This window comes from Cydia amplana, chromosome 9 (genome assembly GCF_948474715.1).
Source record: "Cydia amplana chromosome 9, ilCydAmpl1.1, whole genome shotgun sequence".
NCBI lineage: Eukaryota > Metazoa > Arthropoda > Insecta > Lepidoptera > Tortricidae > Cydia > Cydia amplana.
The window spans coordinates 5,431,175-5,458,011 of NC_086077.1; the positions used below are offsets into that span (position 1 = coordinate 5,431,175).

At 36.1% G+C, this 26,837-nt stretch overlaps 1 protein-coding gene across 1 annotated transcript in view; it reads right to left on the reverse strand.

The window, feature by feature from the left end:
• LOC134650984 (guanylate cyclase 32E-like) overlaps positions 1-26,837 on the reverse strand; it is a 144,111-nt gene that overhangs the window by 18,062 nt on the left and 99,212 nt on the right. The window contains exons 17-19 of the mRNA XM_063505951.1: positions 24,820-24,960; positions 20,922-21,045; positions 2,156-2,224 (exon numbers count right to left, since the gene is read on the reverse strand). Coding sequence (XP_063362021.1) covers positions 2,156-2,224; positions 20,922-21,045; positions 24,820-24,960 — 334 coding nt within the window. The remainder of the gene's footprint in view (positions 1-2,155; positions 2,225-20,921; positions 21,046-24,819; positions 24,961-26,837) is intronic.

The window sequence follows — 26,837 nt, forward strand, 5'->3', positions numbered from 1 at the left end:
TTTCTTTGTTTTTGCCCATTCATGTTATTTAAAGTGTACCTAATACTGATACCTTATTATACAGTATATTAATATGGAAGTGTGCGGATAATGAAGAATTAATCTTGATACGAGTTTAATCACCATTCTGGCGTCAACGCCAGGTAGCTCCACGTGGCCCTTGTAAAGTCCAGCTATCGCCTTACAAGAGCTCATAATACAACTAGGGCTTGCAATTCGAATATTCGAATATTCGAATTTGTCGAATATTCGACCTGTTTTGATATTCGAATATTCGGTCGCTCAGGTTTCGAATATTCGAATATTTTTTATTACTATAAAAAAATCTATGTCATCCGCTGTAGTTACAGTTTCTGTGTGTTTTACGGGTATTTACAGTGAATGAGGGACGGTAGGTACCCAAATACGAAGGAAATAATATTTTTACTGTATTCCTCTCGATAGACTTCGTGAATACAGTGAAACCTAACTCAATTTAAAAGAAAACGAAATCAAAAAGAATGTTATTTTTACGGTGCGTAAGTTTTAAGTTAAAGGGTCATTCTGTTTATTCAGTACAAGCGTACGTTAAGCGAATTTTTGAAGTCTAAACCTTGCCACATATCGCAATTCTCAAATTTAATCATACCAAACCTGCCCAACTTGGTAATCTAACCATGCACCTTTAGCTGACGAATAATCCACCCAGTACTCAACTAACTTTTTCCCTTAAATATTCCAATATTATATAATTAGCCGACCATTAGGAATAATAACTTGCCAAAACAAATAAAGGCAATAAAGATTCAAAATACAATTAAACTAAAGGCCTTTTTACAGGCCTCTGAGTGATTACAAGTTAATTTAAATCGGAAAATAATTACCTACTAAAAAATATCTTACATACCTAGGTGTTTGGATGGTTAAAGTTATATTATTTCACGCCGCATTTATAATAAGTTTTATCTAGAAATATTAAATACGTCTAATTTTGGCGTTTTACTTGTTTTTATAAATGTGGGCATCTTATAAATAGTAGGATGATAAAATCTAGTCAATTAAGTGGATTTCTGCCAAATATCCTTAGTTTTAGCAATATGTGAAAAAAGCTTTTGAATAAAACAATATAAAACCGATTTCTCGTTCCTTTTCTTATTTTGTATAATATTCGAATAATTATTCGAATATTCGAATACGTCGTCAGAAAAAGTCGAATATTCGAATATCTGAAAGTTTCGAATATTTGCAAGCCCTAAATACAACCGAACAACAAAGACTATCAAAATGAAAACTACTGAAGAGTGAAGACATTGATATCGGAATTTACCTAATTGCTGTTGTTATAGCGGCAACAGAAATACATCATCTGTGAAAATTTCAACTGTCTAGCTATCACGGTTCGTGAGATACAGCCTGGTGACAGACGGACGGACGGACGGACGGACGGACGGACGGACGGACCACAGACTTGTAATTGTCGCTCGCGCTAATTCTATGGGACGGACGGACGGACGGACAGCGGAGTCTTAGTAATAGGGTCCCTTTGAGTACGGAACCCTAAAAAATTGCTGAAATCGGGTCTGCGGCAGATGATGTGTTAGTAAGTAGGTAGGTATAGTCGCCTTTAATTGGCTTCAGCCTCAATAAGTTAAGTGGCCTGTGTAGAAACGTAATGAATTTTGCGTCTATGAGTATGTTAATGTCATGGACCATCAAAGAAAATATTTTCATTTATGTTTCACCTAATTGATTATATTATGACCTAATTGTCTCTTTCGAGCCAATGCTTTTAAGGCTAATTATTTATATAATAACGAAAAACCAATACGTTATGACGCACACATAGGTTTATTATTGAGGTATGCAATAAAGGGTTTTTTTTTAATATATTTTCCATATGTACAATGATAATGATTAGTAGTGACGTCATAAATACATATAGGTGTATGACGATGATGATGACGATTAATAGTACACTTTTGAACGCAAAACTTCGTGGATTCTATAATTTTCAAAATTTATGACAGCTGAGAGTTAAAATTATAGAGCGCGTCACGTTTAGCCATATTGAATTGAGAGAAAACGGCAACTGCAGTGCTGAATCTGTATTTTATTAATTTTATTATTATTTATAAAGAAAAAAAAAGACTTATTTTAAATGATATAAATATTTTACCTTGTAAACATTGTAATATGATATGATGGCATCACAGCATGTGTATAAGTCATTCAGAATTTCCACCACCTGAAACAAAAGCATACATTACTCACAAGCCGACAGGGAAATGGATACTTTCTCCCTAGAGATAATCGCAGTAAACATAATATCTGTAAAAAGCTTTACATTACAACCAATAACTACTGTGTTGAGCTTATAGAGTTGGTAGAGCGATGGGCTAGTGATCTAGAGTCATGAATTTGAGTCTCGCCCGAGACTGAATTTTTAAACTATCCATATATTTTTAAGCTTTGTAGGAAGGAGAATATTTTGATAAAATTAGAAGTTTGTTTGATTTTTTCGATGTTTTGATTATTGTAAGAGTTAGGAGCGACACTTCTATACAAATTTTGAAAATGTCCTACGTCCTAACTCTTATAACAATACTAGCGACCCGCCCCGGCTTCGCACGGGTTAACAAATTGTACATAAACCTTCCTCTTGAATCACTCTATCTATTAAAAAAAACCGCATCAAAATCCATTGCGTAATTTTAAAGATCTAAGCGTACAGACAGACAGACAGACAGCGGGAAGCGACTTTGTTTTATACTATGTAGTGATATTTAAGCAAGGAAAGGCTTCTTCAATTCGTTTCCCTGCAGTGACCCGGAATATACGAGTAGATAGTACCACGCTGGTAGGTACCAGTACCTGCTCTTTTAAGAAGAAGAAATACATTTATTCCATAAAGCACACATACACAGGCCACAGGACAGGACAATAAGATGAAAGAAATAAGATAAACAGAAAATAATTAAAAACAGTAAAATAAAAATAAAATTAAAACCTACACACCCGTGGAGCGCCCAGAACCAAGAATAGTATGGAGTTACCATCACACGTGTCTTGGTAGGGCGCTCCACGGGTAAAAAAAAAATTATAGACTTGGGTCCAGCAATGTGTGCCGTAGGGAAAAGGCCCTGTCTCAGCATATTGTTGCAATTTGCAAACGAGGGAAATTCCAACGCTGTTATTCTGCCAAGGCCTTTTCTACTAATCCAATTAAAAGTTCTGACACGTACTTGTGATATGCACGTTTTTCCTCAACGTTTTCTTCAAAAAATAAACTTATTTCTGATTGGGAGTGTAGAGTTTGCAATAAGCTCAAGTGAGGCAATATTTACACGCCCTACGGTTTGATAAGTTTTGACCACAGACAAGACATCCTCTAGACTGAGCATAGTAGCGATACCCCTTCTGCCACAAATATACGGTAGTTTTACTCCATTATCGAGTCAAAGTGTCTTTGTGTGACGTCCGTATCTTTGAACGGACCAATCACGGCACGGGACTCGCTCACCTCGTCCCCCGCACCCCAGTATTTTTGGCAGCATCGGTTTCATGAAATAAATGCTCTAAACTCCGTCTAGAGGATTCCTAGTCTATGGTGTTGACTAGCAACACCCACGATGCGACCGCATTATTACTGTTGTCAGTCTACTCTCGCTCGGGTTTATTTATTAATATTGTCGCAGACAAATCTCCTGAGTCCCCCTTGTCATTATTGCAGTTATGAATTTGGAACCTTCTTGTATTCAATTTTAATTTAAAATTCGATGTGAATTAAATCCTTTATAAAGGCCTCAGGGAGTCTGGAGGGTAATCCGAGCCAATATCAATTTTAACCCTTTAAAACCTAATGTAGGTCAGGTATAATATACCTACCTAGCCTAGGTATAGTAGAGACTTGAACTCACTACCTTGGCTATTCGGCGTTCTATCTTCAAATAATTATTTTTGCGTCAGGGGTTGAAAAAAACTCGGATACGGCAAGGCTTCGCAAGTAAAGGGTCTAGCAGACTAAGCGAACAAGAAGTGCCCCCAACGACGGATTTTGTCGATATTTCTGGTAGTGTACTGTTAGGTCCTAAGGACCCTCCATGCTTAACATCAGACCTCGATTCTCTTTTGTTTGCGATTTATTCAGGATAACGTAAAATAATTAGGGTATCATTGAAAGTGTCATATTTTATAAACGATTCAAGTTACATGAACCAAACAAAATTATATTTTGATAACAATAAAAAAAACTACAAAATGCATATTTTTTTCCAGCATCCTGTCCTTAAACTTCATTGCAAAAAATAAAAATATTTTTTTCCTTCCAATTTTTTTTTACTTTTCGCGGAGGTACACCTCCAAAAAAAATATGCATGAGTAGCCACTAATTCCCACTACATACACATATAAAAATATTTGCACAAATGTTCGTGCTTCATGTCAAAAAAACGATTCTCCAATAAGTAGTCACTGGCATTATATGGACAGATAGAAGTACCAGTGCAGTTTGAAGATTAGTGTGTACTGTGTAGGTATACAAACTCTTCTAATAAACCTATTTGGAGTGCATCAACGACCATAATAGGGTCACTTTTGCCATAAATGGGACTCTCTTTAAAAAATAAGGTAACAGTACTCTTTTCTAATTATTTATTATATCAAACAGTGGACCTGTGCATAAACGGCAGTATAAATCAGCTAAAAGCTGGAATTGACTATTTACAGAGGCAAAGGATCTTTTACAGGTTTTGCATACACCATGTAAGAACATGCATTCATCTGGTAAATACACTTCGACCTCTTCCAAGGTTTCGAAGAAAAGGTCCGCTTGTATGTGTCTATAGGTAGCTTTAAAGTCAACAGTGCCAGTTTGTAATTATTTACCTGAAATGTAAAAGAACTTACTTTAGCCTTAATTAATAATAACTTGCAAACGGATACATTGTAATAAAAATTTGTATACCTACACACTAATCTTCAAACTGCACTGGTACTTCTATCTGTACTTACATATAATGCCAGTGACTACTTATTGGAGAATCGTTTTTTTGACATGAAGCACGAACATTTGTGCAAATATTTTTATATGTGTATGTAGTGGGAATTAGTGGCTACTCATGCATATTTTTTTTGGAGGTGTACCTCCGCGAAAAGTAAAAAAAAATTGGAAGGAAAAAAATATTTTTATTTTTTGCAATGAAGTTTAAGGACAGGATGCTGGTAAAAAATATGCATTTTGTAGTTTTTTTTATTGTTATCAAATATAATTTTGTTTGGTTCATGTAACTTGAATCGTTTATAAAATATGACACTTTCAATGATACCCTAATTATTTTACGTTATCCTGAATAACTCGCAAACAAAAGAGAATCGAGGTCTGATGTTAAGCATGGAGGGTCCTTAGGACCTAACAGTACACTACCAGAAATATCGACAAAATCCGTCGTTGGGGGCACTTCTTGTTCGCTTAGCCTGCTAGACCCTTTAATAATTCTTAGTACTCTGTTCTGTTACAAACACAACAACTGTACCTACAAATGAGACGACCTTAATAACGCCTCGTAAATTGTAATCCATCGAACGGAATGCTGTAAGTAAGCCGTGCCAAAGATAAAACTATATATAATAAGTCAGTTTTGTCATACTTACTTTTTTTTTTACAGCTGTCGGATAAAAAGGTAATTGTTTAGTTTTTAATGCCATTAAGTATATCTCCTCATTCATTCCCACCTTTTTGTATATATTATGTCGTTTGGGGAAAAAAGTAATAAAGAAGAAGAATCTGTCAAATGAAAGAACTCGTGCGGTGCGGACAATTTTTTCACGTTGCAAATATAATGCTATTATTTTCTGAAGAACTGCGGAATACATTGAAATATTGCGGAATCATTGTTGTCTTGAAGACATGGACCGGGGGTGAGTGTAGGGCTCATATCTATTTATTTTATATTTTGTGTTTTTTCCACCCTCCATATGAAACGGGTGTCGATTTGGCGAGGCCATTGAACCAGCGCAAGGCATAAGTCAAAATCCACGCCGAACCGGCTGGAAGGCTTAATTTTTACATTTGGTCTTCGAGCCGGATTTGTAAAAATTCGGGCTCACTTTGTCGGCGCCTCGGCAAATCTCACCCGTTTCTTTTCATTTTTATATTTCGAGCGGTCGAAATATAATCATTTTATCATTGCGGTTTCATTTCATATTAATTTTGGGGAATTATTTATTTATAGGTCACATTTTTTAATATTTTATATATATTGACTGGGGATTTTGTTTTATTTCATTTCATTTTCCATACATTCCATCTTTATACGTCGCGGATTTTTGAAATTTAATTTGTCATAAATTGATTTTATTGGGTTTGACATATTAAATTAAAACAGTTTGGTTGCTAGGTTACCATATCGCCTGACTCAGATAGTATAGGGTTATTTCGTTCTGTTTGATAACTGCTATAATAGCCTAGTGGCTGTAGTAGTTGCTTAATGTTAGTGAGGTCGAGGGTTCGATCCTCAGCTAAGGTTGGGGTTTTTGGATTTTTCTAAGCATTTATATTTCTAGTAAAAGCGGTATACAGCATTATTTATCGGTAATTAATGCAATTTCGGTACGTTAACCATTTTTCCAGGGGTTCTAAACATTTTCATTCAAAGTTTGCGGAATAATTATTTCATAATATATATATTGAAGTTAGCGGTAAAAACTCAATATTATATTATTACAAGGTGCGGTTTCAATTTAAAGATTTATTGCGGTGCGGTACGCTAGAAATAAAAATAATGTATAATTGCTATTTGTAGTTTTCATGGTGTGGTTCTTGTTCGGGTTCGGGATTCTATTGATTATATTTATTTGGATTTCGTATTCAAATACTGACGTAAACATGGCGGCAGCTAGGCGGATACAGTTGCTGCAAATGAAATATCATACGGCATGTCGTAGTATTGATGTATTGCATGGATTGGCTCATAATCCCGAATTGTCTTCGGAACAAGAAAGTGATTTTATGGTGCGGTTTCAAGATTTAGAGAAAGTTTATGAGGCATTTACGGAAATGTTTTATGAACTTCAGCTCTCTGCTGCGGATATAGAGAGCTTTGATTTGGAAAGTCATCTTCTGGAGTACGAGGCGTACAACAAGAAATATTATTTTATAAAACAACGCCATTTAGGGTTGACTAATTTGAACGCTTCAGCTAATGCGGACAATAGCTGTAGCAGCGGTAGCGGTAATGACAACCCTAAGAGCGCGCGGAATAGGGTAGTTCTCCCTAAAGTCAAACTCCCTACCTTTGCGGGACAGGTGGAAGAGTTTGTTCCTTTTATGGAATTATTCCAGTCTTTGGTGGGCAATGATACCACATTATCGGATACTGAAAAAATGTATTATTTGGTGGGGTCGCTTTTAGGTGAACCAAAGTCCTTGACCCAGCATTTGTCGGTCACAGGGGACAATTATTCGGTTACGATAGATTTGTTAAATTCACGGTATAACAACAAAAGGTTGTTGGCGGATCGTCTGCTGCACAATTTGTTAAGTACACCTCATGTCACCACTAAAGGAGCAAGTGGTTTAAAAATGTTTTAAAATACTTTGATTGAAAACACAAAGGCCTTGGAAAAGATGCAGTTTCCTGTTGATTCGTGGTGCTATTTGTTGTTTTATATTAATTTTCAAAAGTTAGACGGCAACTTGAAGAAACATTTTGAAGACAAGCACGCCGATAAAGAGTTACCCACATTCTCGGACCTTATAAAGTTTTTGGAAACCGAAATACGGATTTTGGAATCCAGTGCGGAGCCACAGGCCGGTACGTCAGCGGGAAGACGTAGTGGAAGTGGACAGAGCCATGCGGTAAAGGCTCATGCGGCATTTGAGGGTGCGGGTTCGGCGTCGTCGTGTCGACTGTGCGGAAAAGGCGGACACTTCATTGCTAGGTGTGAAAAATTCCTGGAGATGAAACCTGCGGCTAGGAAGCGTCAGGTGGTATCTCTCAGATTGTGCTTCAAGTGTTTAAATGGTCACAACATTAACCAGTGCACTTATAACAAGAACTGTTACAAGTGTAATTCGGCTAAACACCATTATTTATTACATTTCGATCTTCCGGCAACTGGTTCAGATCGTGAACAACGTTTGACGAGCGAAAAGGTTCACAGTTCAAGTGCTCCTATTGTGGGTGCGCCTTTGGCCAGCAGTAGTCCGGGTGGTGCGGTCCCTGGAGTCGCTGCACTGATGGCGTCACGGGCCAGAGAAGCTGGGATATCTCGGCGGAAGGTGCTGCTCGCCACGGCAGTAATAAGAGTACTGGACAGCAGCGGAAACTTCCAGGAGGCGCGGGCCTTACTGGATGGAGGAAGCGAGAGCACATTTATATCGGAGACTTGCGTGAAGAAGTTGGGCTTAAAACGGTTTAAGTCTGACGTCCCAATCACAGGACTGAACTGTACTCCTATAAGCGGTTGTAGAGGGGCAGTTAATCTAACCATGGCACCTAGGCTGACGGATCAGCCTGTGCTAATGACCACGGCTACAGTCTTAAATGAAGTTACCTATAACCTACCTGGATATTCGTTGCCGGCCCAATTAGCGGATAATTATCGGGGACTGTATCTTGCGGATGAGCAGTTCTTTGTCAGTGGACAGATTGATATTTTAATAGGCGAAGATCTACTTGGTGATATTATACTCAGCGGACGCATTAAAATCAAGGATCATATTCCACGAGTGACGAAAACGGTGTTCGGCTACGTGCTGTCAGGTCCAGCCACTATAACGGCTTCTTTACCTGATGCCCCGGAGAATGTAAATACTGTACCATTAGCCACGAAGCGGTTCTTGGCTATGGAAAAGCGGTTCCTCGTGAAGGGGAATCGAGTTGACAAATTGTGAATTGCGGTTTAGACATAGCCTGGGGACACTTACTTTCAGAAATGAACCCTGCTGATGTCGCGATTTGCGGTTGTCGCGCATCAGTGCTTCTTGAGCACCCTTTATGGTGGGGTCTTTATTGGTTGTCAGGTGATGCGGAGACCTGGCCCAGGAATAAAATGGATAATGCGGAAGATCCATTGCCTGGATTGCGGAAGATGAAGGTAAATGTTCGGGCCTTAGTCGGGATTGTTGACAAAGATAATATTTTTACGCGGTTTAGTCGGTTGAATATGTTATTGGCGGTCGTAGCATATTGTTTTCGGTTTGTCAGCAATGCCAGGAATTTGTCTGTTAGACTGATAGCGGTATTGACAGTCTCAGAGCGACGGCTTTGCAGCGGTTAATTAAATTGGTTCAGCAGGAGGAGTTTGCGGATGACATCCACTGCTTGACCAAGAATAAGAAGGTTTTCTCGCGGCTTTGACGCGATTCACATCTCGACGCGGTATATGCTGAGTGTGATACGTTCAGATTGCGGAAGTAATTATTCGGGTGCAAATAAGTATTTGGATTATGTGCGGAGATATATGGCTTCTCAGGAAGTACAGCAAGGACTTAGCGATGGCGCGGCCAAGCTGTCTCATTTCGGTGGTCTATTTGAGGCGACCGTAAAATCGGCTACCTATATCATTATGGCGGCGTGTCATAGGTCAACAGGTTTTGACGTTCGACGAATTGGTAACGGTATTTACCAGGTTGAGAAGCGGTTCTTAATTTTTTTTGTCGTCCGTTATGCCCGTTGTCCCAAGATCCTCATGAACTTGAGGTCTTGACGCTTGCTCATCTATTTATAGGTAGACCTTTGCTTTCGGTTCCGGAGTACAATTTTGAGGATACTCCAAACTCGCGATTGAGTCGTTTTAACTTAATTCAAGCTATGTCTCAACGTCTGTGGAGAAAATGGAGTGAACAATATCTTCATTCTCTTCAAATGCGTAGAAAATGGACATCTCCAACTGATCCGCCTAAGCTGGGCGATCTAGTTCTTATAAAGGAGGAAAATTTACCTCCTCTGAAATGGAAGTTAGGGTAGTACGTCTAAAAATTTCAACAGGTAGCCTCACGCGGCCGGTTGTTAAAATTTGTAGGCTTCCTTTGGAAGATTAAGTGGAGGTAGCGATACCAAACTGTTTTAGTTTAGTTGTAGTTTTTTAATTATTAGAGTTGAATTTTGTTTGTTGATAAAGGCTTTAGCCTTTCTCGGGCGGGGGAATGTTTAGTTTTTAATGCCATTAAGTATATCACCTCATTCATTCCCACCTTTTTGTATATATTATGTCGTTTGGGGAAAAAAGTAATAAAGAAGAAGAATCTGTCAAATGAAAGAACTCGTGCGGTGCGGACAATTTTTTCACGTTGCAAATATAATGCTATTATTTCTGAAGAACTGCGGAATACATTGAAATATTGCGGAATCATTGTTGTCTTGAAGACATGGACCGGGGGTGAGTGTAGGGCTCATATCTATTTATTTTATATTTTGTGTTTTTTCCACCCTCCATATGAAACGGGTGTCGATTTGGCGAGGCCATTGAACCAGCGCAAGGCATAAGTCAAAATCCACGCCGAACCGGCTGGAAGGCTTAATTTTACAGTAATATTACAAAATAGCCTAGCAGTTGACATACTTGTATAACCTAATCTTTTCGTGACGTCTATATAAATCGAAATATAAATAATTCACCAAAGAGAATAGAGTGAATAGAGAGTTACTTACTGTCATAAATTATGTAGCCCCAGTACATTTACTGCCAGCTTTTGACATAAGATAAAACTGTTAGAACGCCATTTGGCTTTGATCCTTATTCTTTCACTGACATGTGTTAATCACTACATAGTACAAAACAAAGTCACTTCCCTGTCTGTCTGTCTGTGTTTAGATCTTTAAACGCAAAGGATTTTGATGCGGTTTTTTTAATAGATAGAGTGATTCAAGAGGAAGGTTTATGTATAATTTGTTAACCCGTGCGAAGCCGGGGCGGGTCGCTAGTTTGTTAAATATTGAAATCACCGCCATCTACCCTAATGTAGGCCAAAGGTTATGGCGCCATAGCTCGAAAAGATTGCACTATACCTACCGACTCACTCTTACTCTACCCAAGGCAGTAATTTTTCCATTTTTAAATTTATTCTAAGCTTAATAGCATCAATCGCAGACGTTTTTGTTTGTTTTTCTACTCCAGCACTTAAATGTGTCAATTAAATGACTGACAGTGATATCTAAAGCAATGTCATTTGAATGATTTGTCTATAGGCTCATAAGATGACTGCTAGCAGTCATCTTATGAGTATAATACAACTGCTTTATTTTTTTTAAAGATACAAGTTCCGATCATCTTGATTGAAAGAGGTATGTTTTCATTTACAATAATAACTCTTTTTTTTTTAAATAATAACTCAATTTTTTTTAAATAATAACTCTTTTTTTTTAATAATAACTCTTTTTTTTTGCTGCAGCTGTCATAGAAAAAGTAATGTATGCAACAGCTCATAATTGGTTCTTAAAATTCTCGGGTCTTTTTTACAAAACTCGACTACGTCTCGTTTTGTAACTTCGACCCTTGAATTTTAAGAACCCTTATTATATCACTGTTGCATAAACTACTATAAAAAATAAATACAAGGTTTAAGTGAATAAACAAATAATGATTGGATCGTGAATTTTCTAGAAAGTGCGACCGTAATCTCGTTATAAGGGTAAACATTGTTTTACACTATTTCTTCTCTCGGTCCAGACTATAGGTACACAACATCATAAACACATACAACTGAAGACCTTGATATTATTTGATTAGTAAATTGACGAATGACAGAAATTTGTAGACGTACAAAATGGTTCTGCCTAGTTGCTCTTGATTATAGGTCATATGAATCAAGTTTCTCTTGTCACTCGTTGCCGAGGCCAGGTACGGTCGTCTGGGTCGCTCTTAAAACCCTTGCTTTATGTGTAGTAGGTACTTAAAATAACCAAACATACATTTTACTTAGTAACTTGTTTTTTTTTGACAGTATATATTTTTTTATGGCAGTTATGAGCCCTGTCCATAATGGGTCATCTAGTTAGCATATTGAACGTATTATAAAATTTTATCGTCGTCGCCTGACTGACGGGACAGGTAACAAAAAAAAAGTTGATCCATTCAGATAGGTACATTAAAAATATAATGTTTTACTTTAGGTATTAGTAATTTTGCTCGATTTCTAATTCTTAAATCCTGGCAACTTATCTCTGTTAGCTACATACTTAGTGGCATTTTATTACCTATTTTTTTGTAAATATTTTTTGTTATATTACTTTTTTCTACTCCAGCACTTAAATGTGTCAATTAAATGACTGACAGTGATATCTAAAGCAATGTCATTTGAATGCTTTGTCTATAGGCTCATAAGATGACTGCTAGCAGTCATCTTATGAGTATAATACAACTGCTTTATTTTTTTTAAAGATACAAGTTCCGATCATCTTGATTGAAAGAGGTATGTTTTCATTTACAATAATAACTCTTTTTTTTTTAATAATAACTCAATTTTTTTTAAACAATAACTCTTTTTTTTTAATAATAACTCTTTTTTTTTTAATAATTTTTTTTTTTTTTGCTGCAGCTGTCATAGAAAAAGTAATGTATGCAACAGCTCATAATTGGTTCTTAAAATTCTCGGGTCTTTTTTTACAAAACTCGACTACGTCTCGTTTTGTAACTTCGACCCTTGAATTTTAAGAACCCTTATTATATCACTGTCGCATAAACTACTATTGTAAAAAACATTTACACAAAACCTTGGGGAATACGGCGTAGTTATAAGGCAGTCGGTCGCAAAGGAATAAATAATGTAAACTTTTATAGACTTAATACTCCACCTACACCAGCCGACCATGAGCCGATCCAATGTATAATGTTATGTGATTACATTTTTTTGCCTTTCTATTTTCCTGACGATCTTTAATCTGTTTTTATTTTTATAGTGTATAATTTACATACCTATATATTTTCTTATCCTTCAGCACGCTTTTATAATTGTCTTTTCTGTATTTTAAACTTACATTGATGTATTGATATCCTTTAATTAATTGTGGATGAAAGGAAAATAATCTCAATAAAAATATAAGTGTTACTGCCGGCTGCCCACTTATAAAAAAATATATACTACTCATTTAACTACACAGATCGGCTAAAAGCTCTAAAACCTGCTTTTAGCGAGTCCTATAAAATGTCAGCTTGTGTTTATGGCGCGTGTAATACAATGAAAATGTTTATCTAAGCAACGTTGTATCTAGCGAAAACATCATCATCATCATCATCCTGGCGTCAATCCCAGCTGTGCCCCCGCGCAGGGCGCGAGGACCCGGGGTCCGCCTTCCGACTCCTTCGTGTCCACTTTGCCCGATCTTCGGCGTCCCTGGTGGTGAGTCCGTTGGCACGCATATCCTCCTTAAGGCGCTAGACGCCGTTTTTGACCGAAAACTCTAATATTCTAGAGTCTATATCTTCTTAACGGTTCAACAAAAAAATATGAAAAAAATATATATGATTTTACGTTTTATGTACAACATTTCCAACGTTTGACTTGTTCCCTATGACTTATAGTTTTTCCAAAAAAGGAACATTACGACAGGCCGTTTTGCGACTAACTTTGCCTATTTCTAGTAAACGGTTTATTCGATTAAAGTTATTTTTAAACTAGAATAATTGTTTTAACAGATACTACAAATGCAACGTAGAATAATGTTAATAAATAATTTTTTTTTTAAGAAATCGAATATTTTTCAACATTTTGTGCGTATGTAGCTCGAAAAAGGCGTGGCCGGCAGTCGTGTGCTAGCTTTGAGACGAGGAGGCTGTGTCGCTCGTCGCTCCGTGCCTTCCTTGTATTCTGCATGCTTGTTCTGAGCCGAGGTGCAATAAAATTGGAGTTATTGTGGCCAAAGATTAAATAACTGCAGAATGTTGATTTGGTTGTGACGCGTTTTAGCGCGCGCAACACGGTGTTTCGCAGCCTATTATTACGAACGTAATGACAATATTTCCACTTATGTTTGAGAAAGCTTCATTTGAAATATATAAAAAATGTTTTCGAACATGCGCCGACATATTGCCATTAAAATTTAACGTTATTAATAAAGTTCAATTTCTAAAAAAAAATGATCAACATTGGCAATTTATGTTGTAGGTATATACTATATAGTTTGATTCAGAAACCATTACATTTTTAGGATTGTTACCCATTAAAATGATGTTAGTTTATTAAGTAAATCTGGGGGCACGGCAGTGCCCCCGCCAAGTCGAGCAAAAAAAGAGGCCGAACCATCCTTTTCTCGAAGCGATTCAGGCCATTTTCGACATCCTGTAATTTTGTGCTGGCTGAAGCTAAAACCCTGAATTTTCAGTAATATATAGGGCTAAACATGCAAGATATATTCTTAAAAAACATTCAATTTGAACTAGTAGTTTAAGAATTATTGTACGTCAAAGTTCCTTATTTTCGACACTGACACACTCACTCACTCACTCACTCACTCACCTACGATCATCATAATTCTAAGGTACTTCTAGTATATCCACAAGCTTCAAATTTTAAATATAAGTAGTTTTTAAATTTAATTTTAAAACCTAAAAATATTGCAATATCAGTCACGTTTTAAAGATCTAAGAACTGCATAAGTAAGTTTGTAATCCCATATAAATATTTGCTATTACAAAGTTACTGTTGCAGTTCCTACAAATAGTAGGTAGTAAAGTAAAGGTACACTACGATGTACGATGTGAGTATGAATGAAGATGTGTTTCTTTATGATATGTGTATACATAGTATGTGTACCCGAAAAGAAGGACTGTCTACAAAAAGAGATGAGATCCCATCAAAAACATTACATGTAAAAAGGTGCAAGTCTCGCAACGCTTCTACTACAAAAAAGTTTTGAGATGTAATGTGAAACCAAGTCGGTTATTTTAATCAGTGCCAGGGGGTGTTAAAACTGTATCAAATATATATCTTTAATTTGTAATACATATAATGACTTGGCAATCACACATCAAGCCATCGCTTCCTGGGCCGGCCTTTTCTTCCCGTACCGGGAGGAGGCGGCATGGCCAGGCATTTGTTACCCACGTAACTTGCCGGTCTGCGCGAGACGTTGCCATACCAACGAAGGCGGCACATGTAGCGAAAACATTATATTGAAAAAGCAACAGTATATTGAGCACGGTAAGCCTGTATTTATTGTGAGATTAAGTCACATAATATCTTTAAATAAAACAGCAAAATAAATTTAATGCTTTTTGGCATTAAAATAGGGACATTTACAATATTTTAAGATTATCTTTATAGAAATATTCCACCCAACAAGACCAACGTCTTAATGATAGAATAATAGATTTTAATTTAATAATAGCTATAAGGAGGTGCACTTTAAATAATTTAGGCAGGTAATTCATGAATATTAATCAAAGATACGATACTAAATATAAATTTAATCGAGATGAGGTTACGTTGGTTACGTATAATACCTAAGTAAAGTCTGTCAAGCCAATTTCCACCAGTAGAAAAAGCGGCAAATTTTAAAAATGTAGGCGCGAATGGTAATCGTCCATACAAAAATTGAATTTTGCGCCTTTTTCTACTGACTAAGTTGACCGGCTATGTTTTTAAGTTTAAATATAGAACACAAGATAAATATAATAAAAAAAAATTCTCTCTAGGCATATCTTAAGAAAAAGAATGAAAGGAAAATCTTCTAGGAAAGATCTTTTTCTATTTTTGCACAGACATATCGTAAATAATATGGCAAGATTTTCGTGTGAAGTTTTTATTTAGTGTACATTATAAATACATACTTAAAAGGTGTTCTATTCAAGTATTCATCATGTGTTTCATTTATGGACACATTTTCCCTACGCATAGATTACAAATCACATAAGTTGATTGGGTCACATGTAAAATTTGTAGGTATTTATCGTAAAATGGGGTGATTAGGGGCAAAACTGACATTCAAACCTCGATAACATTTTATTTTTACATATGCAAACTGAATGGTGTATATAATAAGTAGGGATGTACCGACTAGTCGCCGACTAGTCGGGAAAGCCGACTATTCGGCCTCATTTGTAGTCGGCGATTAGTCGGCGACTAGTCGGCAAAAATGGCCGATTAGTCGGCACTTTATAAGTGACAGAAAAACAGGGCAAAAAGTAATAAACAGCACATATTTTCATAAGCTTTTTACCTATTTTACCCAAATTTTTATTTAGGGTGCTTACGAAAACTTTTATTCGAAATTATTGACCTTGTGGTCGCTTTTTTATGTCCGATAGTGCGGTCGCCGTATGAAATATAAACTTAGGATTTTTTTATTTAATTGTTTAGCGTTACTATATGATAAATAGCGCGACGAAAGGGTAAAACGATTGTTTTTTAGTGCATTTGAACCGAACTTAGACCAAACTAATGATCTGGCCGACAAGCCGACTAATCGGCCATCCGAGCGCCGATTAGTCGGCTAGTCGGGTAGTCGGCCAAATCAATAGTCGGTACATCACTAATAATAAGTGTTCCGGACGTTTGTATTTTAGTTATTTTATTTTAGGTAGTTCCATTTCATAACTGACGATAAACAGGGTCCCTCGTAATTGGGGTGAGATGGGATTTCATAAAAAGGTGATTTTGGAAGATGATCGATTTTTGTTATTATGAGTATTACTATAGCTCTATTTTAAATTGCAATACATTAGTTTTGTAGCAGTAGCCTTAAAATCTCATCTCACCCCCCTTTCATCCCTTATCTCCCCATTCATAACCCAACTCTCCCCGTGAACCCTACTCACCCCATTTTACGGTAGTATATTGAGCACGGTAAGCCTGTATTTATTGTGAGATTAAGTCACATAATATCTTTAAATAAAACAGCAAAATAAATTTAATGCTTTTTGGCATTAAAATAGGGACATTTACAATATTTTAAGATTATCTTTATAGAAATATTCCACCCAACAAGACCAACGTCTTAATGATAGAATAATAGATTTTAATTTAATAATAGCTATAAGGAGGTGCACTTTAAATAATTTAGGCAGGTAATTCATGAATATTAATCAAAGATACGATACTAAATATAAATTTAATCGAGATGAGGTTACGTTGGTTACGTATAATACCTAAGTAAAGTCTGTCAAGCCAATTTCCACCAGTAGAAAAAGCGGCAAATTTTAAAAATGTAGGCGCGAATGGTAATCGTCCATACAAAAATTGAATTTTGCGCCTTTTTCTACTGACTAAGTTGACCGGCTATGTTTTTAAGTTTAAATATAGAACACAAGATAAATATAATAAAAAAAAATTCTCTCTAGGCATATCTTAAGAAAAAGAATGAAAGGAAAATCTTCTAGGAAAGATCTTTTTCTATTTTTGCACAGACATATCGTAAATAATATGGCAAGATTTTCGTGTGAAGTTTTTATTTAGTGTACATTATAAATACATACTTAAAAGGTGTTCTATTCAAGTATTCATCATGTGTTTCATTTATGGACACATTTTCCCTACGCATAGATTACAAATCACATAAGTTGATTGGGTCACATGTAAAATTTGTAGGTATTTATCGTAAAATGGGGTGATTAGGGGCAAAACTGACATTCAAACCTCGATAACATTTTATTTTTACATATGCAAACTGAATGGTGTATATAATAAGTAGGGATGTACCGACTAGTCGCCGACTAGTCGGGAAAGCCGACTATTCGGCCTCATTTGTAGTCGGCGATTAGTCGGCGACTAGTCGGCAAAAATGGCCGATTAGTCGGCACTTTATAAGTGACAGAAAAACAGGGCAAAAAGTAATAAACAGCACATATTTTCATAAGCTTTTTACCTATTTTACCCAAATTTTTATTTAGGGTGCTTACGAAAACTTTTATTCGAAATTATTGACCTTGTGGTCGCTTTTTTATGTCCGATAGTGCGGTCGCCGTATGAAATATAAACTTAGGATTTTTTTATTTAATTGTTTAGCGTTACTATATGATAAATAGCGCGACGAAAGGGTAAAACGATTGTTTTTTAGTGCATTTGAACCGAACTTAGACCAAACTAATGATCTGGCCGACAAGCCGACTAATCGGCCATCCGAGCGCCGATTAGTCGGCTAGTCGGGTAGTCGGCCAAATCAATAGTCGGTACATCACTAATAATAAGTGTTCCGGACGTTTGTATTTTAGTTATTTTATTTTAGGTAGTTCCATTTCATAACTGACGATAAACAGGGTCCCTCGTAATTGGGGTGAGATGGGATTTCATAAAAAGGTGATTTTGGAAGATGATCGATTTTTGTTATTATGAGTATTACTATAGCTCTATTTTAAATTGCAATACATTAGTTTTGTAGCAGTAGCCTTAAAATCTCATCTCACCCCCCTTTCATCCCTTATCTCCCCATTCATAACCCAACTCTCCCCGTGAACCCTACTCACCCCATTTTACGGTACGTAGAGAAAATCTCGTTGATTTTATTTGTCAACTTCAGAAAGTAACCACGACCTCGTTACATAAACATATCTTTATTATTCTTTGCTTGCTAGCTCACATATGTAAATAAGTAAAGTAAAACCAAATAAAACCAAACAACTTTTAATACCTTCTACTTAATAGCATTAAGCATTGGAGGTATCTGACATGTTAAATTATATTTTATCAATAAAGAATTGAAATTGAAACTTAGCTATGTTTGGGTTTGTTCAAGGATTCAAACAAACACAAAGTAAGCTAAATTAAATTCGGTGGATATGTGATTTTAACCGACTTACGAAAGAAGTACGATGTCAATTCACAAGGATCTTTGATTTAAACCTTTTTAGGGTTCCGTACCTCAAAAGGAAAAAACGGAACCCTTATAGGATCACTCGTGCGTCTGTCTGTCCGACCTTGCCGCCTCTATATCTCCGAAACCTACCCAATCATCCTGTTTTCGTACCAACCTTCATAAAAGTTCATATAAAAGTGATAATATTTTATTGTACTTACTCTTTTAAAAGGTTAATGTTGTACTAAAATGGCAGAACTGTTGGAAAAATTGAGGCAATCGAATTGTCGTTTTAATATGTGAAATAAAAAACATGGTTCAATAAACAGAAAAACAGTTTTGTCCTTATCTGAAGTTCTTTACGGCGCAGCGTGCAGTATTAAACAGAATTAGTTGAAATATGGAGCCCAGCAAGAATGTTTGTAATAAAAGCAATAGCTTTAATAAAAACATTGTTCATGATAAACGAGACCTGACCTGACCTGAATTCTTACGGGTTGTTTGACCCAGGTCAGGTCCGATATTTATAAGCCGTAAAAAGATACTTATGCATAGTCATAAAACGCACGAGAAAAGTAATGCGAGTCACAATTTTATAAATTGTTCCTTTTAGCATAATGAAAACTTAAGCGTTCATTTTAAACTAGTTTTGTTTTCTTTTCTTTTCTGTACGATGAATGGTTCAGCTATGATAGATTCTTGGTTTGAATCGTATATCTGATGATTTAAGAAATGCATGTATAGTCAGCAGCAATTAGTTGCTAAGCGGGCGAGGTGTTCAAAATGATTTTGATGCGACTTTATTGTTAAGAGAATAAGAGCGCGTCAAGGTAATTTTGAACACCTCGCCCGCTTAGCAACTTCTGCTGCTGACTGTATTGTGTTTATCATAGTGGTCCTCGTTTCACTACGAGTCGTCCAAAAATTGTTTATGATTAGTAAATACTCCTATAATAATGGATGTGGCACCAATAATGAGACGCATGACACAAATCCTGTATACATAGTGCCTGTAAAGTGATAACCTGATAAGTAAGATATCAGTTTTTAAACACTGGCAACATTTTACCTTAAACAAGAGTCATAGGGCCGCTTAATTTTGACGTTACATTAATTTCTCAATGTTTTAAAATAAATCGCGCCATATTGCACATTACTGGAGAAAAAAAAAACCTGTTTTAATTTGTTCATTATTTTGAAACCGCAGTATCTTTCATTAAACCCGTCGAAAACATAAAAGACGAATATTATACTCAAATTTCAACGCACAAAGCGGTAGAAATTGTACAGTTATCGGTGTAATAGCAAGTATACTCCAAATTTTCTCTTAAATGTCTCGTAATTGGTGCCGTTACTATAGGAACTTAGGATGATCCTTTACGCTAATTTAGAGTTTGAATACGGAATGTCTACAATAAATTCCAGGTTTTGCCATTATATCTATTCTGTGGTTTTGACCACCCATTCAGAGAACACATTGAAAGGGATTCCGAGCTATGTAATCCGTTGGTATTTTTATTGAAAAAAATATACATAGTATAAGACCATTGAAATACCACGGTTTAAATAGAGCGTTTCTTCGAAGTTTTGCGTTTGCTATTTTCTCGCACAACAATCATTTACTTATTTATTTATTTAATCTTTATTGCACAAAAGAAAATACAAACGTACAAAAGGACGGCAGATCATTGTATGTACTTGTACTTGATGTTTTATGAATTTATCAAAGGCCGGTTCAGTCAGTTGTTGTCTTGGCAGCCGGATTATTGAGCGTTGCAAGCTCTAACGTTATTTTTTGATCAATTAACGTGCCCTCATTCTGTATTGTCATTCTGTTTTGTTCTTTTTTATTTTTGTTACATAACTTACTACAAATAGTTCCTATACTTCTTAGAAATGGTGGAGGAATATTCTGATTTTGTTCTGTGATCAATTGGAATAGTGGATTAGCCAAAAAGAAAAACGAAACACCATGCCACCAACAGCGAAGTAAACTAACCTGCATCAGAATCAGTATCGCCGTTATACGCGCCACCAGCATGTGCATCAGAGGCACACGCCACCAGGTGGCTTGGGTTCGACGACGGTGCCGCCCGGCCACACATCGATTGAAACCCCGTTTCTACCCTACCTAATCTACCTATGTATTATCTACCCCTTTGCCTATGAATTATGATTGTTATGATTTTTATTACTATAGGTACATAAACTAACCTGCATAGGCGTGTTGGTTGCCGCTAGGTTGGTGAAACCCACGACGTCACTAAAGTATATCGTCACGCACTCGTAGCTCTCAGCTTGGACCCTTTCACCTCGCTTCAGGGCCTCTGCCACAGTCCTGCTCAAAAAGTGAATATTCTTATTAGCATACAAAATTGGAAAAATATGAAACAAATGGTTAAATTGGTATTCTGATAAAGCTAAGTGCCTTTAGAAATGGGAAATTCACTCAAATTGGGAGATTAAATGAATAAATTCATGTGGACGAAATATAGTAGTGATACAAAGTAAATAACATAACTCTCCTAAAAAAACGATTTAAGTCTAATCGATTTAAGTAATCTCAAGTTTACCTAGCGCTCGGAATGTATATTTTAGTAGTATTATTTTTGTTCAATTCCAAGCCCACATTTTAGTTTCAACCCCAAAACCGTAAGGTAAGCTTTATAAAACAGGATCACGAAAAAGCAGAAACCGTGGTACATCGCTGTAAAATTATCCTCCTAAGGCCAACCAGGATACAAAAAGAGACTTCTCTGAGACCACGGGGACAACGCCGTCCTCGAAACGTCGGAGGTAAATCTTTAAACTTAGATACGCGATTAAGTCCCGTTGTACAATTTAATAACATACAAAAATAGCACCTAAATATTATAAAATAATATATATTTCTTTAATTATTATTGCAATTTTAATATTGTACAGTCAGTATCAAATATATCGAGTTAACTGACGACCTAACTCACCTAATTTTGATACCAACGTAACCTAACTTTTTACCACAGTAATAAGAACTTTCTGTGATGTATTTTCCATATTATCTGCTTAAATCAAATATACATTAACTACTTATTATAACTTTTTAATATCGTTGTCTGAATACCCACAACACAGGACTTCTTGAGCTTACTGTGGGGCTTAGTCAATCTGTGAAATAATGTCCTGCAATATTTATTTATATGCATATCGTTCATTAAAACTTGGCTATAAGAGTTAAGTTGTATCTGACAACTTTTAAATTACTTTGCATTGACTTCTACTCGTATTAAACTTTACTTGAACTTAAAATGTAACCTAAGTTTGTATAAAGTAATGCAAGCTTCGAAAATATGTAACCGCAAAAATACGTAAAGACCTTCGTTGTTTAATTTCCCTTGAGAATTTATGAGAAATTGTGAAACTTTTTACCAATAAATTCGCACAGTGTTACCGGGGAATAAAATAGTTGTGACATTATATAATTACGAGTATACTTTTTAGTTGTCAGATTCAGAGTCATTGACTGTAGGAATGTTAGATAAACATTCGACTTCGGAGGACGCTAACGCAAAATTGTATTAGGGTTCCGTAGCCAAATGGCAAAAAACGGAACCCTTATGGATTCGTCATGTCTGTCCGTCTGTCTGTCTGTCTGTCCGTGTATGTCACAGCCACTTTTTTCCGAAACTATAAGAACTATACTGTTTTCTAAACTGAATAGTTTGCGCGAGAGACAGTTCCAAAGTGGTAGATGTGTGCCCCCCCCCCCCCCCTGTAACTTCTAAAATATGAGAATGATAAAACTGAAAAAAATATATGAAGTACATTACCATGCAAACTTCCACCGAAAATTGGTTTGAACGAGATCTAGTAAGTAGTTTTTTTTAATACGTCATAAATCCCCTAAATACGGAACCCTTCATGAGCGAGTCCGACTCGCACTTGGCCGGTTTTTTTTGTATTGAATCTTTACACATTTCAAGGATGACTCACGCTAGACCCGGCGGAGGCGTCCGACATGTCATTTTCTATGACGGCTGATCGGTGATCACGTGATCCTTTCTATAGAAAACGAAGTACCGGAAGCTCCGGCCCGGCCCCGGCCCGGTCTAGCGTGAGTCAACCTTTAATCAAGGGCAATGCCATGAAAGTAACACAAAGAACTAAACTATATCTTCAACCCTCGATTATTATATTGCAGCAAAACTGTTTGAAAACCTCGCGTCTCGAAATGGTTTTCGAAATAGAACATTTAAAAAAAATGAATAATCCTAATATACGAGGGCAGGCTCAGACTGTAAGCAAAACCTTGACAGATTAAAGTTAGCCCGCTAGGAAAAAAGTCATGTCGTATAATTTTAATTAATTTTCAATTATATGTACCCTGCATACCTTAGCAATATAATTTTATAGTACCTATAATAATACTGACAAGCAAAATTTTAATCAGAAATATGTTTTCAGAGTACCTAATTGAGATAAAAGTTCCCCCTGCAATGGCCATTTCTTCCATCGCAAGTATCGCGCGGCGCACCATACATATTATAGTCCCCTTCTAATTTCCTGCTTTTACCCTTAAGATAATAACTTTGCACCTGCTTTGCACCGATTTAGAAAGCGACAGTCTGGGAGCGAGACATTAAATGTCAAATTAACATGAAATTATGAAGGTTATAGTGGCTCCATTCTTATTTAAACTTCGAACGTCTGAGAGGCTTCAGATCTTAATTTTAGAGCAATTAATCCATTAAGCACGTGATTAGGATTATTATCTAGGTATCTGTTCTATATACGTAGGCTGAAATTGTTATGTTTGGCTATACGCTGAGGGGTGGATATGTAGGTCATACTGAAGAAGTTTTACTGTGGGGCCAACCCCGAAATCGCGGAAAATAATCTGCCGTATCTTACATTTTGGTGAATCACATTATGTCAATGTTTTCTAAGGAACCTTGGAGGATATAATCAAACGGAGACGCCATGTCTGTAATTTTCTGTACAAAACAGTCTGCCGATTTTTGCGGGGGAGGGGAATGTCAAATGTATGCGTAACGTAAAAATAGCCATGTCAGATAAACGTCAGTCCATACATTGTGTATGACCGTTGGCCGCCTATTTTCGACAGAGGGGAAAGCCTGTTAATGGCTACTACGTTTAGTTGTATCCTCCAAGTAAGGAACAGCTAATTGTTTTCGTGATTTCGAGATTAAATATAGTAAAAGTTGTTCAGTATGACCCACATATTCACTCCTCGGCGTATGGTCAAACATAATAATTTTATCATGTATAACGTAACATTGTATAATGCCTTAAATGCATATAATTAACAACCATTTCTGACATCTCAATTACCTACATAACAACAGAGAGATCAATAATAAACGTGACACGCCCTGGTGACGCCATTCAATAAATCCAGAAACCCACAGGTGGTTATATAGTTTCTAACATTCTGTTCATTACGAGCTTACACGCCCGTTACTTTTCGCTATAAATTTGGTCTATAAGTGCTACACGCGTTTGTTTAACCTACTGAGACTAAATGTACATTACAATGTACATATTCGTGCAATCTAATTTGAACCTTTCATGAACCAAATAAAGTAGCATTTATTTTTATTCATTGCTTTTTAAAACAAACGAAATTCGTTCCAATTTACTTATATAATAAGGTAGAAATTAAAAATTTGGCAACTTTATATGGTGGGTCTTACGAGGATAAAATAGTGTTGTGAATAACGCTCATTTCGAGGCTTAATTAAAGATAAAAGATAAAAAGATAGTTTATTCAAGTAGGCATAATTACAATGCGCTTATGAACGTCAAATAAAGCTAACCGGCTCCAACCCTACACCTCTGCCCCGAGAAGATTTAAATCCCCCCTCAATTGGAGGAGGGTATATATAGCGTACTCGAACCCTTAATACTCACGAGGCTTAACGACTCAAAGGCGGCAAAGACGATTTCTTACATCCATACAAACAATAGGTAAATACAATTCTCAAATATAGTCGAGTCTTCATAACTTACGAGTCTTAAGGGCTCGAGTCTTTAAGCCTAAAAATAAGCGTTATTCACAACACTGGGATAAAACGCTAGTCTGAAACTGCCCTTAAGTTGGAGCTGTTCTCACCTGGGCAGCATTCTGTGCAGCAGGTCATCCGTGCGTCGCTTCTCCTGAAGCAGCTGTTCAGTCCTGGCCGCCACCAGCGCTTCAAGATTACTTGCATACTTCTCCATCATAGCCAGCATGTTGTCAAATATGTTGGTTTTCCTGAAGAAAAACAATTCATTACGTACTATCGCATTTAAAATGTTGTGAGACATGCATACTAACATAATAACATACGGTTTAGATTCACTTGTGTACGCATAACACGGCCGTCGTGAACATGCTCGCACTGTTACTGCTTGAGAAAGGAGACCTAGGCTCTCCGAAACATGTCGCGCGAGTGACTTAAAACAAGTGAGTCTAAACCGTAAAATTATTCAAAATTCATTACTATGTTTTATTTTATGGATTTTATTATAGGATAGCTTAAACAAGTACTTACAATTTTCCTAACTTAACTTCGTTAAACAAGTAATTTCTGTTCAGAAAAGTGAATAGGTATTAACAAACTTGAATGAAAAACTTTTATAACTGAAGTTGTACGTGCCTCATTAGAAAACGCTCATAAAGGTACTTAAAATACAGAGTATTAAATTAAAATAACCTAAATTTTGTGTTTTATTACTCCACAATTTTATACCTACCTACGTTATAATTCAATTACTGAGTCATATTACAGTATTTTCAAATATTAAATTACAGTAGTCTGATTTTTTTCAACTTCATTCGATTCTAAAATAATGTATGTGAGAATCCTACAAATTTTTTAGGCGTAGGTAACAATTTTTAACAAAAATACGATGGCTTCTTATATATATTGATTGATTATTATCTTTATAAGAGGAAAATAAGGATAATTTTGTAGGTACCTATACTTAGAAGCAGTACTAGTCTAAAATAAACATAAAGCTATTAAATCAATAAAGGGTCGTTCTCGCATTTCGTGCAAATCGGTGTTTTCGGAAATTTACCAAAAATGTGGTGGCGTTTTCAAATATCTGTTAATGCAAGGTTGTAACATAGGGCCTAAAGTATATGTCTCTCCAATGAACAATTCTAAAAAGGTATGTATTTTCTTTATATGTACAATTAACACCCAATTTTTTCATTCATCTCTACATGTAACGCGTGAAGATATAACTTTGACCTACATTTTAACCTTAAGACACTACAAATAGAAAATTCGTTGTTTGTTCAATAAATGACTTATTTAGTTATGTTTTAAATCGTATAATATTAGAAGCTAGAAATAAATAATAAAAACTATACAGCCTTATAAGTGTATGGTTCAAGTAATTTCTTCATTACCGACGCGAGAAATAGATTAGCTATATTTTGCTATATAGCGAGGGTATATCGCTATATACCCTACCCTACCCTACCGCCGATGCAACACATTGTTCGTTAATCAGTTGGCCACGTGATCTCGTAGCGGACGCCCGTATGCCGCTGTTAGCGAAAATATATACGATCTCTCCTGTCGGGAAGGAGTGTGGTTCTCGTTAGTCTTCATCGCCATCGCGTGATTTATATAGTAAGTAGCAAGTGTACATTATTATAATTATACGTAATGAAGTGTTTTAGTGTCGCCTTTCAGATGGTTTATTCTGCAAAATTAAGGTCTGATGCCAACTGATGTAGGCGACAAAAACTTCCAAAACTTCATTCATATCGGTTTCATTCACTTCTTTTCCTTCCAATTTTACTGGGGAAGGTAATGCATGACTTAAGAAGGTAATGATAATATATTAGAGGCAGTGCATTTAATGGAAAGAGGCTTAGTTATTATAAATATTACGTTGTTATAAACATTTAAAACTGTATATGATAATAGGGGAGCCCAACCGGGGAGCCTTTGTAGTCTAAGATGGTCGACCTTCACCGATATGTCTTCACCTTCACCGGATGAAACTTACATATTATGAAAGAAAATATGTTCCTGAACATAAATAAATAGGGTTGCTTAAAGAAATATGGTCAAGACTATTTTTAATTATTAAAAAAAAAAAATTTTTTTTTCTTCAAATTTCACCGATTTG